The sequence below is a fragment of the Microtus pennsylvanicus genome, chromosome 14 (genome assembly GCF_037038515.1).
Source record: "Microtus pennsylvanicus isolate mMicPen1 chromosome 14, mMicPen1.hap1, whole genome shotgun sequence".
Lineage (NCBI taxonomy): Eukaryota > Metazoa > Chordata > Mammalia > Rodentia > Cricetidae > Microtus > Microtus pennsylvanicus.
In genome coordinates, this window is record NC_134592.1 from 1,858,846 (window position 1) to 1,879,709 (window position 20,864).

At 46.9% G+C, this 20,864-nt stretch overlaps 1 protein-coding gene across 1 annotated transcript in view; it reads left to right on the forward strand.

Annotated features, from left to right (window-relative positions):
• The window catches only part of Dnah11 (dynein axonemal heavy chain 11), a 315,059-nt gene that overhangs the window by 293,229 nt on the left and 966 nt on the right, over positions 1-20,864 (forward strand). The window contains exons 76-82 of the mRNA XM_075947535.1: positions 65-256; positions 4,314-4,433; positions 13,654-13,896; positions 17,490-17,672; positions 17,750-17,865; positions 20,150-20,262; positions 20,567-20,707. Coding sequence (XP_075803650.1) covers positions 65-256; positions 4,314-4,433; positions 13,654-13,896; positions 17,490-17,672; positions 17,750-17,865; positions 20,150-20,262; positions 20,567-20,707 — 1,108 coding nt within the window. The remainder of the gene's footprint in view (positions 1-64; positions 257-4,313; positions 4,434-13,653; positions 13,897-17,489; positions 17,673-17,749; positions 17,866-20,149; positions 20,263-20,566; positions 20,708-20,864) is intronic.

Sequence of the window (20,864 nt, forward strand, 5' to 3'; positions counted from 1 at the left end):
GCAGGACACTGCCTTTACGCACTGTGCAGACCGTTAATAAGCCATGTTTTGTCTTTCCTCCCAGGATACCCTTGAGATGTGTTCCAAGGACCAGGAGTTTAAAAGCATCCTCTTTTCTCTGTGCTACTTCCACGCCTGTGTGGCTGGGAGACTGAGGTTTGGCCCCCAGGGCTGGAGCCGAAGCTATCCTTTCAGTTCCGGGGACCTGACCATCTGCGCCAACATCCTTTACAACTACTTAGAGGCAAGCCCGAAAGTAAGTGCTGTGCTCGGATAACCCTTCCCAGGAGTGGCTAGCTCTGTCGGTAGTTGCAGGCTACCAGAATGGACCATAATTTCCATTTTGAAGCTATTATTGAAATAGCCAACACTACATGGGCATTTTCTGCCAAGTGTGAAAATAAACCAGATTAAAGGTTTTCATAAGATAGGTCAAACCAGCCCTACCTCAATAGTTTATGCAAAGGAAAACGTCCTTCATTATGTTAACAAAAACAGTGTTTACAAGTGCATATATGCTAGATTCATTAGGCAGGTAATGAAGCATTTGCACAAATGTAATTACATGCAGCAGTTCTGACAGCTCATAACACTGCATTAATAATCACCACAATTAGTTCTGATGATGGAAGCAATTTACAGTGCGTCACATGTATAAATAATGGTGCATTTCCTGCATATGTCATTATTATGTGTGAGGATGCCACCTTGTTGTGACTTTCTCGGTAATGTTCACCTTGATTTGAAGTTGAAGGTAGATGGATGGTCGAATCTGCGAACTTCCCCTGCAGATGGGAATGGCAATGCCTCATCAAGAACAGTTGTGTAAACTCTCGTAAACCAAATGATCGCACTGGAGACGAGAAGAACCATTAGCTCCTACGGAGGCTCGAGCGAGCTTCATCTGCACAAGGGGAACTTTTCCCATTAAGTGGCATATGTAGATATATTTGTCAAACCAATCAGAGCTTGAGCTAAGAGCCGCCCCATCTGTGAAGTTTACAGACTTCCCATCCATGAGTCTAAGGAAGCCGTGGTTGGCTGTTCTCTTAGTAACCATGGTACAGGTTTTCCGTGGTGTTTTCTCGGGTGTTGGTGGCAGCTTGACTACCATGACAACAGGCACACTTCCCCCAAAAACCAGATCTGGGATGTGTTATTCCAAAGTAAATGGGTCTTATATGTTTTGTGATCAGCTGTCCCTTTCTTTTTCCCTGTTTTGTTGTTTACCTTAGCATGTTTTATGCCAACTGTTAGACATAAAATGCAGCATGGGTCTGGAGAGAGGAGAGGTGGTGGTGAGGATCCAGGAGGAATGGGGGGAGAGGGGTTTATAGCTGGAATACTGTATGCAAGAAGAATAAAAAGAAAAACATTATTCTAACACTTCTGCAGGAAGAAATAGGCAAATTAATACTTCCATTGATGTTCTCTGTCACTGTCCATGAGTCTGGAACAGGAAGCCAGTGTTATGTCAGCAGAGCTTGGTACACAGTAGAGGTAGACTTGAGGGGGAAAGGTAGCAGCGACTTGTGCATGCTTAACTGTCATGTGAGCAGCACAGCGGTCAGCTGAGCCATCCTGTGACCTCCTGTCCTTCAGGTCACAGATGGTCAGGTGAGCTGTACTTTCTGTGGGCACCAGGTCAACACAGCCTTAGGTGTTTAAGTCTGTCATGCCTCACGTGTCTTGACTCAAGACATTAGCCACACATTAGGAACCAAGTTACCAAAATTTCAGAATTAAGTTAGCGATTGTATATTATTCACTTGTACAAATGTTTTTGTATTGGGTCCTTTTTTGTTGTTGAAATAAAACTCTATGATGAAGACAACTTAGAGAGAAAAAGCTCATTTGTCTTAAGGTGACAGAAAGTGGCAGGTGTTTCTGCAGGAGCTGGGAGCTTAGAGATCACATGTCACCATGTGCATGAAGGAGAGAAAACTGAAAACAGGCGAGGCTTTGAGTCCCAGCACCCACTCACAGTGTGTTAGGAAAAAAATCCTAAAAGGTGCGGCTCTGCCGGTGCAAAGAAATCCCAATTAGGTCAAATCAAACCAAATTTAAATGCCCATCGTTTCATTAAATACAGCACTCTCAGGTGGCCGAGCGCATGGCCGGGGGACAGGAAAGCGGGGAGCACACGCAAACCCGGAACCACGTGTTTCTCCTCTGAGAGCCCACTTAAATACCCTGTGGGAGTGGTCCTGACCCTCTCCCGGGTGGGGTCAGGATCTGGCATGCTGGGATTTGGAGTCCAGACCAATACAACTCCCAGACCAGGGGGGCTGGGATGGTTGTCAGGGGCAGAAGGCTACTATACTCCAGACAGAGTGCTCCAGGGGTCACTACCTCTAACAAGCCTGTATCACGTAAACCTCCCCAAACACCAGCATCAACTTCAGGTCAAATATTCAAATGCTGAAGACCATGAGAGATGTTTCTCATTCAAGCCACCACAGCTCTTTACAAGAAAGAGTTAAAAGACAGGGGCTAAGGGCTTAGGAGAGGGCTCAACTGCTAATGCGTGCTTGCTGCATGAGGACCCAGGTTCAGCTCCACAGCAAGACAAAGCTGCATGTAGAAGCCCATGCCTGTCGTCATCAGAGGTTGGACAGGCAGGCACACGCCTGTCGTCAGAGGTTGGAAAGGCAGGCACATGCCCATCATCAGAGGGTTGGAAAGGTAGGCACACGCCCATCATCAGAGGATCTGAAAGGCTTAGAAGAATGAGTGATGGAAAGCGCAGACCCAGCTGACCAAAGTTATGAAGGGGATACACATTGACAATGACGTGTAGGGCGTTCTTCATCGGGATGGGAAATACAGTCAAGTCTGTTTCCATCCGGTTCTGCTCTATAGAAGGCATCTGCTGAGTAGTAGGAGCGCCCCATAGTCTAGCCACTTCTCTCATTTCTCATTCATATCAGTCCAGCTTAAGAGAAGGACACATTTTAGGTTCATTTCTTCACATTCTTATCAACTCGTACATTGGAATGGCCTCAGCAGTTTGACTCGTTCCGTTCTGTCACATCATGCCACAAAGAAGGCTGTAATTACGATTTTACTTGAACTGTTGGAAGGCAATAGACTGCCACGGAGGGTACAAAGGTTCCTGTCTAGAAAGGCTTCATCACAAGCTGGCATGTTTTGCAAACCCAGAGGAAGCGAAAGGGCAGCAGAGAGAAGTTTGAACTCTGTGAAGCCAGCAAAGGAGATACAGTGATTTCTTGAACGAAACATGGTATGGTAGTTACTGCCCTTCCTGCAGCTGAGCCTGAGTCCGTCTGGGAAAGACTTTTGTCTGCCAGTCTTTGAGAGAGTGATCAAGTAAACCCCACACAAAGTGTCTAGCTGGTGCTTCTTTTCCCAAGACCCATAATACAGACTGTAGATGAGGTGTGATAATGAGCCTGGGGGTCGTCAACTGGATGCACTTGAGAGGGGGAACTTCAAGTGAGGAGCTGCCTCCTTCAGACTGGCTTGTCAGGCACTGTGGACCTGCCTGGGAGGCATCTTCTTAACTGCCAGTTAATGGGAGCAGGGATGCAGCCAACTGTGGGTGGAGCCACCCCTAGGCAGGTAGACCAGGACTCCACACAGGAGCTGACTGAGCAAGCCAGTAAGCAGTCTTCCTATGTGGTCTCTGCTTTAGTTCCGCCCTGGCTTCCCTCCAGGATGGACTGAGACCTGGAAGCTTAACCAACATCTTCCTCCCTCAAGTTGTTTTTGGTTAGCGTTTTTACCACAGCCGTTAAAAAAGAGAGCAGAACCGCAGGTAATAAGGGCAAGTGAGACTCAGGCACTGGGAAAGAACCCAGACGTTTGGATGATATTCAAACCGTCAACTGTCCTATGTAACCTGTCCCAGAGATGACTCAAATCTGCAGTAAAGTGTGGTGTTGTTAAACTTTTGTCAAATATATTAGAATACACTGAAAACAATTCTCCCAAGAAGTTCTCCACAAAAACCTAGATGCATCCGCACTGCATCCAGCACTGGCTGCCAGGGGCACCATAGGGCTGTTGGGGGAGAGGGGCATGCACTCTGGCTCCACAGGCTGGCCCTGGATGATACAGAGAGTGACAGAGGGTGGAGAAAGTAGACTGAGCACCAGCATGGCCGATGCAATTACTCCTCAGCGTGGATAGGATGTGGTCAGGAGCTCAAGTTCCTGCCAGTTGACTTCCCCAAATGATGGGCTAACTTGAAATTGTGAGGCAAAGCCACCCTTCCTCATCATGTAGCTTTGTCTGGGCACTGAGTCCCAGCAACAGGCAAGGAAATTAAAACATGTACTGTTCGTCCCCAGGTCCCATGGGAAGACCTCCGTTACCTCTTTGGGGAGATCATGTATGGGGGTCACATCACAGATGCCTGGGATCGTAAGCTATGCCGGGTGTACCTGGAAGAATTCATGAATTCATCTCTGGTAAGACATTTTAAAACCTGTTACACTGAGGAAAAATCTCTGGTAAGAAATGTTCAGATTATTTTCCTATGTATGGAATTCTTAGATGTTCCTAAGGATGCTGACCTTCCATAAACGTATTCTGCTATTCCTTGTGGGAGTCTGGGAAGTGGTTAAATGTAGACTCATTGAATTTTCATAATATCCCTATGAACTGGGCTGAGATGGCACAGTTTCTCCATTGTACAGACCAAAATACTGAAGCACAGTGATTGGCCCCAGAGTTCTCAGAGAGTGTGGGCATGAGAGTCGGCAGAGTATAAATCTTGTGATCTGAGTCCAGGGTTCATTCTACTGCCTTTGTTGTCATTGCTTTGCCCCTGGCATAAATCATAAAATATTCTACAGTTTAATCAATAAAAAAATCATTAAATTACTATATATATGCTCAGAGGAACTGTGGTATAGTGTGTGAGATGGACTCATGTAAACCCGGAGGAGGACATCTCTTTGGGACATTGGGGTGTCTTCGTGTTAAAGCTATCTGCTGATAAATCAGACCAACTGAATGCAGTACCTGGGTCCCACATAGTAGAAGGAAAGAACCGCCGCCCGCAAGTTGTCCAGGCTTCCACATACACACTCCTGCATGTACTAACATGAGAACAAATGCACACCATACCCCTCCACACACAGTAGATGTAGTGATAACATCTCGTGGTATTTCATAACTACATAGTTACATTTTTCGATTTAGGATAAAGTGGTAAGTCTATTAAGAGAGTGAAACAATGAGAATATCGACCGTGTGTGAGATGACGCGCTGACTTGAGGGTTTGCTTCAAACAAGCCGTGAAGGTGACAGAAGGGTGAGGGTGGCGGCTCGGGTGCGAGGAGCGTGGGCTGCTCCTGCCAAAGACCTGACTTCGGCTTCCAGTACCCGAGTCAGGTGACTCGGAACAGCGCCAAGCTCCAGGATAGGACACCCTCTCTTGGGCCCACCTGGACATTCTTCCACACAGAAACATACACATAATTAAAAATAATACATTTATAAAAATGAGATTATTATTACTGTAGGACCATGGAGTTCCTATTATTGCTTTATGTGTGATAAAAGAACAATATAGCCAGGTTTTAAAAATGAAAACCATGGCAATCCTTATTGCTTCTCTGAGGAAGGGTGAGGAAGGGTGAGTTACCACTGGCAAGATTTTACGATGGAGAAACATCGCCTTGTTTCTCTTTGCACTGTCTCGGTACCCAGTCAGGTGGGTCCACGCAAGGCTATGCTTTCTGGTGAAAGTGGTCAGTTCTCAATTCTTGTACTGTAGGAGCTGAGGTGGTGGCTCTGCTTTCCTGATGTTCTCTTGTTCTCAAAGCTGTTCAGGATTAGGACTGTCTTTCCTACCTATTGGTATGTCACAACACCATGATAACATACAAAGAAAGCACTGAACTGTGTTTACTTTCACAGGGTTAGCGTCCATGGTGGTAGACCAAGGACTTGGCAGGAGGAACAGCCCAGAGCTAACATGCCAATTCATAAATAAGAGGCAGAGAGGACTAAGTCAAAATGGCACAAATCTTGTGAAACTTCAAAGCCTCGCATCCTCCTAACCCTTCTCAAACAACACCCACTGGAGATCAGTCTTTCAAACACACACATCTATAAGGAACCATTCTCAACCAAACCACAAGAGCCATTTGTTGTTGTTGCTGCTGTTATTTCTTGAAAACTTGAAGAAACCTGTGTCATAACTGTGACCAAGTACTTGAGATAAGCAACTTAAAAGGAGAGATGGTTTGTTTCGGCCCATGGTTTAAAAAGTTGTAATCCATGACTGAGTAGGTGATGGCTCAGTACATGAATGTGGGATACATGGTTTAGGAGGTATGCCGGCTTCATGGCAGGCAAGGCAAGGGGGGAGAGAGAGAGAAAGAGAGAGAGAGAGAGAGAGAGAAGGGGAGGGGAGGGGAGGGGAGGGGAGAGGAGAGGAGAGGAGAGGAGAGGAGAGGGGGGAGAGGGGGGAGAGGGGAGAGGGGAGAGGGAGAGGAGAGAAGAGGGGAGGGAGAGAGGGAGGGGAGGGGAGAAAGAGGGAGAGAGAGAGGGAGAGAAGCAGAAGTCCAAATATCCCCTTTAAGGACATGCCCCTTAATGATCTCCTTCCTTCCACTGGACTCCAGCCTCCTGCGGTTCTACCACCTCTCAAGAGTGCCATAGACAGGCAACCGAGCCTCCATTCCTTCACAGGGATGCTGGGTGATACTTTCAAACCAGAGCAGCATCCATACAATCCAAATTCATCTACACATCGCCAAAGATACTAACTTGATTTAGAGCAGTACTGAAAGAGTGTTTGTTGTGTGTTGAGTTTTGGTCATTTGAGCAAGCTTCTATTCATAGGCTCTCTGAAAGCTTTTCAGAGAAGCCTTGCGCAGACTCACTCACCTTTCTCTAGTCCATGTTGAGAGGACACATACTATGTACCAAGAACACAGTGTGTTAGAGCACAGTCAAACACTGCCGTAGGCGATGATTTACTTTTACACTTCTTTAAATAGTATTCGCTAACTTGAGGGCAACAAAAAAGAAAACTAACGCTATCTGCTTTAGTGTATTTCTGTCTTTGATTTGCAGTTTCCTAGTCTTTCTCTCTCCTAATGAGTAGAATTTCACACATCAGAAAGATACTTTCAATTCAGTGCAATCAGAACTTGCTCTTTGGAAGGTCTGGGAGCAAGTAACCATGGAGACGTGAAAGATAAACAGCACTCCAAAGCCACCTTTACAGAGGCTTATTTCTCCAAAGGAGAGCAGAGGTCAAGGGACAGAGCAGGAAGATCAGGGGGTGGCCCCTCCCCTGGCTCTGGCCTTTTGCTAAGGGTAGAATTAATGGTGCCCCAAGAAATAGTTCTTTAACCTTCATAAGGCTGAACTCCCCCATTCAAATAACTGTAAAATGAATACAGGTGATGGAACCCGAGGGGCACTGCTGGTGTGTGCAAGCCCTGGAGAAGCACAGGCAACCCCACAGATCTAGTGACATTCTTAGGGTGGAGAGGCCTCGTTTACAAGCCGGCATTCTCACTGGGCAGTGCTTCCATCATCTCTCCGGGAAAATGAATGCACTCGCTGACTTCATGTTAGAAGCTGCACACCCCCGTTATTTTGCTCTCATGCAAATGCTTCCCGCTCAAGCTATTAACATGGGCTAACACTTCAGCACCTGCAGGACATCTTAAATGACCTTTCTCACACCAGTTAATATATTTAGAAGTTAATATTGTTGCTATTTTGTTTTTCCTTTGTTTTTTTTGAGACAGGGTTACTCTGTAGTGTTGGAGCCTGTCCTGGAACTCGGTCTGTAAGATCAGGCTGTCCTCAATCTCACAGAGATCCGCCTGTCTCTGCCTTCCTAGTGCTGCAATTAAAGGTGTGCGCCACCACCGGTCCGCTAAGTGCTGCTTTGGAACATGATCCCATGAGCGGACCAGGTTGGCAGTGCCACTGTTTGCAGAGGATCTGGATTCCTTTCAGTGCTGTCTTACTGTTAGAAGGGTGAACGTCTTTTGAGTAAATGAGCTGTCCAATGGGAAGGCGCCTGAAAGAGCCTTTGGGTAACAATAAGGAAAAAAGACATTTTCTCATATAACACAAACATCTGTCAGTGCTAACTAACAAATATCGTATACTACTTTTGGGAAAGGAGGTACCAGGCCACCTAAAGTTATCATAGAGCCAACTCTAGATGACATAGGCAGTAATTAGGAATCCAGGCTTAGAGGAGAAAAGCATGCCCCAGGGTGCCAAACTAAAACTCTAACATTTGCTGTAGAGTCTGACTTATTATGAAACTCCTCTGAGCTGTAGTTTTATCATATATGAAACAAGAATGACCAACTCAAAAGTTGTCGGCTTAAACATTGACAATACTAAAACAATGTGCCTGGAAGTGGGAAAACTTTTTATTATGAGCATACATTTTTGCAATATTATTTCTCTCTTGATTGTACACTACTCTTTAAAAATGTTTTTAAAATGTGTGTTATGGGTGTTTTGTCTGCATTTATGTTTGTGCAGCACATGCATGCAGTGCCTGTGGAGGCCAGAAGAGGGCGCCGGGGCCCCCTGAGGCTGTGTAATTCTCTATGTGTGTTCTAGGAATAAACCCGGGTCCTCTGGAAGAGCAGTCAGTGCTCTGCAGCACTGAGCCAGCTCTTGGAATAGAGTGTGTGTGTGTATATAGCACCTGTGCCACCAAAGGGCTCAGTCAGTGCCCTACAGGTGATGTGTGGTATTTCTCCCTACTACAGTCCTGAAGAACTGATAATAACCTCCTCGTGTAAGCAAAAACAGGACACTCTCAGAGATTAAAAGAAAAAGAAGAAGGAAAGAAAAGAAAGAAAAAAAAGAGAAAGCTGGCAAAGAGGGAATGTGGATTTTAAAAGTCAGTGCTGCTCTGCTGCACACTGCGCTGGCTGCAGTGCCGATCCGCAGGCTGCAGTGCCGATCCGCAGGCTGCAGTGCCCATCTGAGCTAGCTGCAGTGCCGATCCGCAGGCTGCAGTGCCGATCTGCGCTAGCTGCAGTGCCGATCCGCAGGCTGCAGTGCCGATCCGCAGGCTGCAGTGCCGATCCGCAGGCTGCAGAGCCGATCCGCAGGCTGCGGTGCCGATCCGATTGTAGCTGGTGCAGAGGTCACCCTAGCAATGAGGTATCTGCACTTGATTTTGTGTGCTCTGTGAATGGAGGATGATCCAGGAGATCACAGTTCCAGAACCCGGCTTTATATGCAGGACCCCCGTGTGTATTGGGTTGTTTGTAAAATACATAATCGAGGAAACTACAAGTGTACTTTACAGCTCTCCAGAAAATCAGCCTTCACATCTGAGTAATTGCTGAAACTCCACAGGGTTCTGGTGAAAGCTCCACCCCAGCCCCTGGTATCCATATGCCCAGAGTGGAATCTGCCTCTCCTATCCCTCTCTCCCCAAACCCTGCCTCACCTCAGGCACATTGCCAAACACAGTTCCTCCCCCTAAAGATGCTCAAGACAACGCCGCAGGGCATTTAAACTGCAGAGTCCCCCACCCCCAACAGACCTGTGGTTTTTCAGTCTCTCCCCATCTCTGTGGGGCTGAAAAATCATCCAGGCGTTTTACACATTGAACCCGGGCTTTTTCTAATTCAGTTTGATTTGGGTTGTTGCATCGCAGAAAGGCTTATCTGGGTGCAGGAACTTTTCACCAAAAGTACAGACCACTGTATTTTGCATCCAAATGGCCAAGGGCAATGTTGTTTGCTTAGACTTGCACTGGACTGGGGACTCTTTGCCATTTCTAAGACTATTTGGAGAGGCAGGGAACTGTTTTGTTTGTTGTTGTTTTGTGGCTTTTTATTTCAGGAAACACAGTATGCTAAGAAAGAAAAATAGGTCCAGTGAGGTGCACAGTTGACAGTTACTGGGTTTCCTTGCTTCTCATACCTACATGTTAATGTCCTATCCGACTCCTGCAAGATAAATTCAGATCTTTGGTGGCCATTTCATGATGTGAAGGTCTGATTTATGCATGATTCCATTGATTCTTAATATTTTAGTGAGATACAATTTGCCAGCTTCTGAGTTGGCCTATAATACTGTCTCTATGCAATTCTGTATACAGACTTTATGTGGCTTAGTTCTGTGAGGGAAGGTTGTATGTAGAATTGTTGGGTCAATTGGTGACTATGGTTATTGCTTAGAGAAACCACAAAACCATTTCCACTAACACAGAAGGTTGTTATCTCTACATCTTTACCAACACTGCAATTACCCACATTCTTTATTCTGGGCATTTTGATGGGATGAAACTGCCCTGTCACTTGGGTTTGCATGCTCCCAATGATACTATGCATCTTCTCATGGTCTTAGGACAAATGATTGTTGAGAATGGGTTAAATCCTTGAGAATTTAGAACATCATCTCAAATAGCCCTACCCTTGAAAAAAAAAAAAGAGCCCCCCTTGTAGGGAACTACAGGTATGGCCCTATCAACAGGAATCAGGTTTTGCCAGCAGCCCTTCTGTGGAAAGGTTGAATTGGATCACTATTTAGAGATGGCTCCAGCGGTTAAGGGTGTTGGCTTTGCACCGCAAGCACTAGAGTTCAGACCCCAGCACCTAACAAAGAAATGCCTGTAATCCCAGGATTTTCAAGGAGATGAGAGCCCAGCTCAGGGAAAGACCCTATCTTGAAGGGATAGGCAGAGTGACAGGAGAGGACACACAATGAACATGACTGCACACATGTATTCTGTGTGCACATGTATTATGAAACAGACATACATGTGAGTAAAATATTAACATAAAAGAAACAGGAGTTGTTTGGGTTCTCTCTAAAGTCAATTGGGCACAAATGTTACGAACTGAACCTTCCTCCTCAAAATTCAGCGTTTTAGTATTAAAGTGAGAGTTGAGGTTTGGTTCATATACATCATGGACTGTTTTGTCTTCCAGAAAGATCAAGATGTGCACGAGACAAGCACATCTCCCCCTAGGGCGCAGACACACATCTGGAAAGCCTGTTCTGTGTCTCGGTGTTGGTGACTGGTAAACTCCCAGCCACAGCAGCCATGCGACCATGTTACTGATGATGTTTGAAGCGAGCACTGTATTTATTTGGTGGGGTGTTTTTTTTTTCTTTTTCTTTTAAACACCGCTTGGCCCATTTCTATCTAGCAAAACCTCTTTTTTAGATAAGATCTTGCTGTGTAGCCTCAAACTCATGTTCTTGTCTCTGCCTCCTAGTCCTGGGATTACAGGCATGCACCACTATGGCTGACGCCACATTATTCAGGAGGCTAAGTGATGCCCTTTTTCTTCCTTTGCTGCTATCCTTTGCTTTGCACTTCAACCGACATGAAAGTCTTACCCCAGTCTATAAACAGACCACTTCCATCGTCCGGCAAGTACAAACCACTTTCCATCCTGGCATTTCCCAGTTGCACTCAAACATCCAAACCCCTGCTGACTTGGTTTCCTGCACTCCGAATTCTTGGAAGGGTAAATTGAACTGCAGGTCTTGTAAGTCCTTTCATCTTCCTGTCCGTACTAACGGAAAAGAGCAAACTCTTGTTTACAGAGAACCACGTTTCGTTTGGATGTGTTCGTTCTTTGGTTTTTCATTTTTTTGTTGCTGTTAACTTGCCTGCCACAGGTAATGATGGTGACTTTAACTTTTCTATGTGCACTTTAGCTTGGAACACTGAATTCAATCACATTGAAGTTTCTATTGTTCTTTATAAGTAAACAGGAAATCATAGATATGTATGGAGCCAGCTGAGGATGGTGGGGGGGGGGAGATAATTCCCTTTGCTCCTCCCCCAGTCACTGGGTTCACATTTGTCTCGGGCACTATGAAAGGTTAGATAATTTGAGAACACTGGCCAGTACAAAGTGGAAGTATACATGCTGATTCAAATATCAGAAATGCCCATGGAGTTCACAGCTGAGAATCCCTGTCAAGTTTGTTCTCGATGCCATTCATGACTGTGGCTGCTAGGAAATGAACCACCATTACTCAGAGACACACAACCCAGTGGTGTGGGAATCACTACTTCATTACCTTGAGTCCCTAGGAAGATTTTCCATTTCCAAGGTGTTTTGTACAGGATGATCACCCCGTATTACTGAATGAATGAAACTCCACGCAATAGTAAAGAGATGGTTCAGTAGCAGACAGATCTTGCAGAAAACGATTTACCAGGTGTAGGCAAAAAATAGCGCTATTGGATGATAATCTTAAAAAATAGCATCCCCTTATACATTTTTTTTTTTTGGTTTTTCGAGACAGGGTTTCTCTGTGGCTTTGGAGCCTGTCCTGGAACTAGCTCTGTAGACCAGGCTGGTCTCGAACTCACAGAGATCCACCTTCCTCTGCGTCCCGAGTGCTGGGATTAAAGGCGTGCGCCACCATCGCCCGGCTCCCCTTATACATTTGAATGCTTGTGTAGATGGACTTCAGGGTACAAGATACTGGGAAAATTAAAAGAGGTGTTAATAATGCCCGAGAGCTGGGAGAACTGGGTGAGAGGAATGCGAAATAAAGTAGCTAGAATTTTTTAAGCACTGACTGTTGCTGGACACACTCGGGTCCATAAACTCTTCAGTTACATTTTGAAGATTATTTTCCTGTGTGTAGATTTGCTACTTCTGCTCACTTTAGTTTTGTGGAAACCCACCTTCTGTATGGAGTGCCTGCCCTTCCTCAAACCCCAGGGAAATGGATGGGCCAACACAGGTTATATCGCTGTGACCTTTCGTCTACCAGACAGCTGTGCCCGTAGCACCAGCTCAGTCCATGGATCTGAGTAGCATCATAGACTTTGCCCTAAGTTCCCCAAGGTCTTAGAGAGGAAGCAGTAATTTGACTCTCAGTATAATATGACCTATAAAATGGAAGCCACCCCGACCTTGTGTTTGTAAAGTTCCTATGTATCACGTGATTTGTGCTACACCATGCACAGTATGTCACACTGGGTATGTTGTTTTTCACTGCTGTGACAAATAGCATAAGGCAGGAAGTGAGACTTAGAGTTTGGGATGCTTACACCCGTGGTGAACTTATTCCACTGGAAGGAAGGTGTGCCGGAGGAAAGTCTTCCCATCACAGCAAGCAGAAAGGAGGGGAGCTAGGGACACAATCACATTCTTAAACACCTGCAGTGACCTCCTTCCTCCAATTAAGCCACACATCCTAGAGTTTTCAGAACTGTCTAAAATGGTACCACCAGCTGAGGACCAAGCCTTTAATACATGAGCATGGGGGAGCATTTTATATCACAATACTGGGGAAGAATATACTAGCATTACTAATGTGAGTTCTGAATCAAGTTTATATTCAAGACATCTGCTTGCGCAAATGAATGACCAGACATCTGGATTTCTTCTCTGGGAAATAGGGATGTTTGAGAATCAGGAAGTTTGAAGCACTGACTAATAGGCAGTGATGGTTGAGCCAGGTATTCATGTGTGTGCCACCCTGCCCTGAGCTCATTGCAAATCGGGGTGTTTTGTATTTCCTGGAACTGTGCTCAGTGGTCAGCCTAATATCAACATAAGCATAGTGCTGACCATGGGCATTTTGGAGTCTGGTACCACCAAGCATCACGGTGGGACTTTTTGCTAAGGTTCTGTGTTCAGGAAGTGAAGATAACACCTTCCTAACTTTGGGTTAACTGGTGTTTCTTTATGGTTCAAGATTGAAGATGAACTCATGCTGGCACCAGGATTTGTGGCCCCACCCTACCTAGATTATTCCGGGTATCAACAGTACATAGAGGACAAGTTGCCTCCAGAAAGCCCAGCACTGTATGGGCTTCACCCTAATGCTGAGATAGAGTTCCTGACAGTGACCTCCAACACACTCTTCAGAACTCTCCTGGAGATGCAACCCAGGCATGCAGTGAGCAGTGAGGACCTGGGGCAGTCTCCAGAAGACAAGGTAAGGGCGGTCTTGTTCTAGTTCTTAGAGTGGAGTGTGCTAGCTAGTCTTAGGTGTTAGTCTCTGGTAAGCTTACCTATACAAGCAGATAACTACCACCAAGATCGAGGTGTAGGACTTTTCAACTGCCCAGGATACTCATACTCCTTCCTGCTCCCCAAAGGTAATCAATATCCCGACCTCCATCTTTCCATATTGACAAGTTTTGAACTTCAAATACACGGACTTCTATGATACTTACTGCCAGACTCCTTTGACGTCACAGTAAATCTGTGAGATTTCCTGTTTGTTCAGTGGTCACTGGCTCCTTCTTGTTGTATTCGATATCATAGGAATATACAATGTTTACTCCATCGTGGGGGCTGTCTTAGTGCCTTTGGTTTGGTGTCTCTGTTATGGCAATCACAGCCGTGACCATCCTCACATAATCCTGTCAAAGGTTGACTCCCAGAGCGCTCAGAAACGGAACTGTGGGATCACAGATGGGGACAGTGTTTGGCCACTCAGATCCAGGTACTCTGCCTCCTTCAGGGTCTGCTAGGGATAACTGGTTTTTGGGGGGTTTTAACTTCGCATTCCTTGGCTGAGTTGCAGGCCTCTTTTCACATGCAGATGAACACTGGACTTACATATGTGAAGTAATTTTTACTTGCTCCACTTTCATCTTTTTTAAAAAAAAAATATTTTTATTCTGTTTCTTTCACATCACCTTGACCCATTCACTTCCCCATCCCTTTGAAACTGCTCACAAAATAAAAAGAAAAATTGAGAGGGAGGGAAAAAATTAAAAATCTCATCATGGATGCTGCAGTGTGACACAGTAAGTCATGCAGCAAATCCCTTTGTCCACGCAGCCTTACTTGTAAGTGTTCATTGTAAATTCACTGGTCTGGTTCAAGCCCTCTGGTTTCTACCACCCTAGGACTCTTCCTGGGAATGCTGGTGTTGCTCTCTATTGTAGAGATCCTGCAGCTTTGGGGCTGTGGGTCAGGTTCCTTCATATGCTCCAGCAGATCACAGATGGGGCGGATGTTGGGGCAGGCCAAGCGGCAACCCTGGTTCTGGGCCCGGGCAGCTGCAGGGTTGGTCTTCCCCCCACCCGGGTTTCCCTGTCCTCACAACCAGGGTGCGCTCTCCTGCACTGCCCCAGCTAAGTCACCTCTAGCGGCTATGAGTGAGGGGTGGGGCCAGGTCTCCTGCTTCCCTGCCCTCAGGGTCAGCTCTCACACCTATCCCCAGGGGAGGTGCAGGGGCCACACTCCCGGTGCTGCTGCAGGTGAAGGACAGGGACAGCCCCCGATCTTAGGACCCCAAGCAGCTCTTTCACTCGCCCACTGGGCAACTCCCCTGTTCACTTCAGAGTGACCCTCACCTCCAACCACCAGGCAGCTCTGCTGTGCTGCCTAGGAGGGGGCAGGGCTCTGAGTCACAGGCGGTAAGGGGTGGGGGGAGCAGGAGCAGTCATCTCTCACCCCCCCATACTGCCACATGGCAGACAGTGGAGGCATGTCTCCAACACTGAAAACTTGGAGGTGTGGCTGCTCAGCACACCTCCACTAACAGGGTAGCTTCGCCAGACGTATGAATTACAGACATCTCCAAATCTGTGGCTGTCCTTCACTGTGGGGAGCGGTATATGAGCAGACCAGGCCATACTTCGGGTCTGTAGAAGCCAGAAAATCCCAGTGGTTCTCTTGTCTCTGCCTCCCACAATGCCCAGCTTTTTATGCCCTATCTCTGTGTAGCAAGCACTCTTTTCTGCTAGGCCACAACTCCAGCTCCTACTGTACGTGAATAGTTCACCCCCAAACAAATTTGTCCTCATTCTTTTCAAAACTGTTAATCAAGGTTTGACTGCCAAGGATCCAGGTTGTTCAAAAACATTTGTTAACACCGACTCGAATTATAGTGAAATCCCAGAAAATGTCCCCGTTATTTCTTGAAATCAGGTCATTCATTGACCACTCATCGTTTGAAATGAACTGTGTCGCTGTATCCTATGTATAAACACTGTTTCTGGGAAGAAGGCTGCGTCTTTAGCGGATGAACACACCTCCCTGTGTGAAGAAGCACAGCCTTCACAGACACAGGGGTGGATGATAGACCCCAGCCAGGCTTTTCTATTTCCATGGAGAAAGCCAGTCATGAAACCAGAATGCAGTTCATGTGGGGCAGGCTGCCGTGGCACCAGCCAGGCCGCCACTGAAGCCAAGGCCTGGTACTGGGTACTGGACACTGTGGAAAATACTTTTCCATGCACTGTTTAATCAAGAGCTTGGAGGGACATTAGGACCAATTTTGGAGATTAGCTGAGGTGAAGTGTCAAGATCCAACAGGCAGAGAGGGCCAGGGAAGGAAACAAAGCCTGGTAAATTCTAAGCTGTCTTGCCAGCTAGCTTCCCCACTGGCCATACTGCCTGCTCTTTCCATAACTCATTTAAGATTTAAGAGAATTCCTTCAGCAATCCCAAAGCATGATGTCAAGGCCAGCTAGCATCACCGGAGAAAAAGGAAAGTGGGAAAGACTCTTGAGACTAAAGGTTTTTTAGTTTCTCTTTTCAGCAGTTAGAAGTGTGTCACTACGGATGGGCTCTGAGGGGGCAAGTGCAAGGACTCAAGTTAGGCCCAGCATCACTCCCTCTTCATGCTGCATGTGGAGGCAGGGTCTCACCACATAACTCAGGCAGGCCTTGAACTCATGATCCTTCTGTCTCAAGCTCCAGAGGACTAGAATTCTAGGAATGCTTCCCAGTCACCTGCTTCCAGGTACTTACTGGTTTCCCGAGCTCAGTGGAGCTCCTTTGATAGACATCTGACTACTCCTATCATCTATCAGTAAATCCTTTCACTTCCTCAGGAGAACAAATAGATTCAAGCCTTGATTTTCTTTCCTCTCTCTTCTTGGTTGATCTAAGTGGCTCAGGATTTTAGGATTTACTGTCAGGAAGCAGTAACACCAGCTCGTGTTCACAGGGCCTTGGAATCTGTGTCACTTTGCAAATGAGTTTCCACGTTTGATTGTGTCTCATCTCTGCACACAATGCCACGTATGCATCTGATGCTCTCGAGGCTACCAGTGGACAAGCTGACCATGCTAGAATCTAAGAGCGAGGTGACCAGTACTGACGCAGAAGCTCTGGGAAGCTAGAAACTGACCAGAAGCTGTAGGCACCTTTAGAAGCTGCATGGTCTACTCTGAGACTTCAGAAAGTATGATAGTCACTGTCTTAGGGTTGCTATTGCTGCCAAGAGACACCATGACCACACCAACTCTTAGAAAGGAAAACATTCAATTGGGGCTGGCTTACAGTGTCAGAGGTTCAGTCCATCACCATCACAGCTGAAAGCACGGTGCAGGCAGAAAGAACCCAGAGCTTTAGTCTGGAAGGCAGGCAGCAGGAAGCGTGACACTGGGCCTGGCTTGAGCCCTTGGGAGCCTCAAAGCCCACCCCCAGTGACACACTTCCTCCAACAAGGCCATACTCCCTAATAATGCCACACCCCATGAGCCTGTGGGGCCATTTTCATTCAAACCACCAGTCACCATGAGCAAAAATGAAATAGTCTTTGCATGTGTGTTACAATGATTTCAGGTTAAGAACATCTTGGATGACATTTTGGAGAGACTTCCAGAAGAGTTCAACATGGCAGAGATAACACAAAATAACCCGGATCGAAGCCCATATGCTCTCGTTTGCTTTCAAGAGTGCGAGAGGATGAATGTTCTCATCCAGGAAATCCGTGTTTCGCTTCAACGGTTAGACCTTAGTTTAAAGGTAAGCTTACAAGTGGGACAAGGCAGGGGGCTTTGTCACACTGGAGGATACTCATGGTGGCCTTTCCTTTCTACAAGGGAGAGCTGACGTTATCTCCTGATGTGGAAGCCCAGCTGTCTGCCCTGAGTTATGACCGGGTTCCAGACACTTGGAACAAACTGGCTTATCCATCTACTTACGGTCTCGCCCAGTGGTAAGTGGCCATCTCTACTGCCATTGTCAACTACAGACATGAGCACAGGGTCGGCATTCCCCACTACTCCATTGTGAACCTTTGTTCCACTGCTAGCGCCAAGGAAACTCTAATTTCACTTAAGGTTCTCCAGTATTTTGCTTCAAAAGTAAAAGTCAATTCAGTTAGACCAGACCAAGTTTCAAATTCTCTCACTTGTTAGGTCAGAAGCTACCTGAGTGTGCCTGTTGGCTTCTATTCCGTTATTTTCTAAACCAGTAACTTCCAATGCAGTCAGAGGACTGTACAGCATGCAAGGCAGTCAGAGGAACTAGGCCGTTGTTGCGGGCACCGCTGGGGGGGGCGCTGCTGAGGGCTGGTGCTTTATCCCCAAATGCTCTATGTCTTGGTAGACCGTTCAGAAAGCATCACAGGACTCTTATCTATTCCTTTTTCGGAGTGAAGTTCTTTGGTTCTGACTCAGGAAAAAAATACAGGACAATCTGGAAGGTATCATCAGAATTCTAAATGGCAGCATGATGGGACCCTGCCTGTCCCGGCTCCTTTTCCTGTTGTGATAGAACACCTAGGCTGACCAAAGCAGGGCGAGAGAGAGCTGGTTTGGTGTGGCTCACGGTTCCATTCGAAGGAAGCCTCCGTGACAGGAGCTTGAGATGGCTACTAACAAGCAAGTCAAGGGGCAGAGCAAGGAGTGCCTGGGCTCAGCTCACACTCGCCTTCTTACAGTCCAGGCTCCCAGCCCAGGGAACAAGGCCACCCACATTTACATTAGGCTTTCCCTATCAGCTATCCCTACTAAAGATAATACCCTAACAGGCATTCCCAGAGGCTGAACTCACAGGTGTGCCTGTGGGCTCATCTCCTGGGTGACCCTAGATCCTGAGACAATTAACACTATTACTCTAGGCACCCACATGCCTAGCACTGCGGGGGTCCTGCTCTGGTTTGCTTTCTGCTGCTGTGATTAAACTTGGGGAAGAAAGTGTTCACATCAGCTCAGGGTTCCCATCACTGCCCAGGCGGAAACCGAGAGGTAGGAGCTGAGCAGAGACCAAGGAGGAACACTGCTTACCAGTTGATTCTTTTCCTCAGCCGACCAGCCAGTCTGCGCCGGGCCCAGATGACTCTAGGTTGTACCAAGTTGATAAACACAGATGTGAGCGAGGGGAAGGACACTTACGTGGCTTCCACAGGATAACTACTGCCCAGGAGACAGTGTACCTCAGCAGAGTTTTAACACTATAAATATGTAAGGGCTGCCTCTGCGTACTGAGATGGAAGGTTTGCAGAGTTGTGTCTTAGGATTAAAGACGACTTGCAGCTTTTTGTCACCAGCTTACTTTGTGCTTGCTAGCTTCTGTAGGTTTTTACTAGCTTGTTCCTAACCTTTTCTAACTCTGTCGATGGAGTAGTTTTCTTTGTGGTGCACTCAGCCCCACACCACTTCTGTTTAGAGAGGACCCTTTACATGGTGACACACACTAAGCTCTCAAACACAACCTAAAATCAACTTTCTGGTGACCTCAACCCACCTCAGACTGTGGGCCTCCTAGATTGATCTGTTGCTTTCTTGATCATTGTTTATCAAAACTGCTTTTCTTCCCATCTTGTTCGGTATTTCCCCCCACATAAGCTAAGAGGGTATCAGATCCTCCTTGGAACTGGAATTAAGACAAGGCTATGAATGTTGTGTGGATGATAGGAACCGAACTTGGGTCCTCTGACAGAGCAGCCAGTGCTTTTAACTGCTGAGCCATCTCTCCAGGGTCCTCCCATCATGCTATTTAATCTTAACATTGATTTTCACTGTTTCCACCCTAAGACTTCCAAAGCTCTCTCCACTAGGGTGTGTGTGTGTGTGTGTGTGTGTGTGTGTGCGTGTGTGTGTTCATGTTCCTACTCTTCCCTAGCAACTCTGGAATTGACAGTAATGGACACACACACACACACACCGCTGCATTTCTACTGCATCCTACAGGATGTGGTATTGGCCAACTCTGTTCCCATGGCTTTTGTACCTTCATTATGTATCTCTAGAAGGATCTGATAGCTGGGCAAAGAGCCAGTGTTCATGTTGCCCAGTGTTTCCTACTCCTAATGGTGACAGAAACGAGCTGTATAAACTCTCAACAGGAAGAAACCAGGCATGTGCAGGGCATCACCTGTGAATTATCTAAGCAGGCTTCCCCTATTTACCCCGTGTGCTCCACGGCCTCTCATCTTCCTGGAAGAGATCTACTTCACTAGAAAACAAGTTCATTTCTTCCTGCCCTCCACTGACCAGGTTTAATGACCTCCTACTGCGGTGCCGAGAACTCGATACCTGGACACAAGACCTCACCCTCCCAGCTGTTGTGTGGCTGTCTGGCTTCTTCAACCCTCAGTCCTTCCTAACAGGTATGGCTGGAGGCATCACAGAGCAGGAGTAGCAACTAGAGAAAGTTCTAGTTAGGAAGGAGAGTCCTGGGCACAGCTGCAGTGGCCTGTCACTTCCCCACTGCCCCGGGCAGTCACGCTGAAGACACAGAAGCAACAAGGGAGCAGGTGGCAGCTGCTGCTTCCCGGGCACACTCTAGTCTGTGACCGCGGAGGCAAACAGGCCCTGCCCAGCCTCGCTCTAATCTGCAGGAGCCCATGAGGCATGGCTGGCTGGCTCTAGGAGCCTAGAAACAGGTTTTCTACCTTCTTTTTCTTCCCACAGCAATCATGCAGACCATGGCTCGGAAAAATGAGTGGCCACTGGACAGAACGTGCTTAACAATTGACGTTACCAAAAAAACAAAGGAAGATTATGGCCACCCGCCCAGAGAAGGCGCGTACCTGCATGGGCTCCACCTGGAAGGTGAGTCCACTGAGCGAGCCTGTGGAGGGGTCCCTCTCCTTCAGCATCTACCCAGATAACCCTGTGTTGGTAATTACTTCCTCCTCTTTCCTTCAGACAATTTAAATATCCGAGAGAGTGTAAGCCAAGCTCTGTGGCACTCAGAGCGACGAGTCCA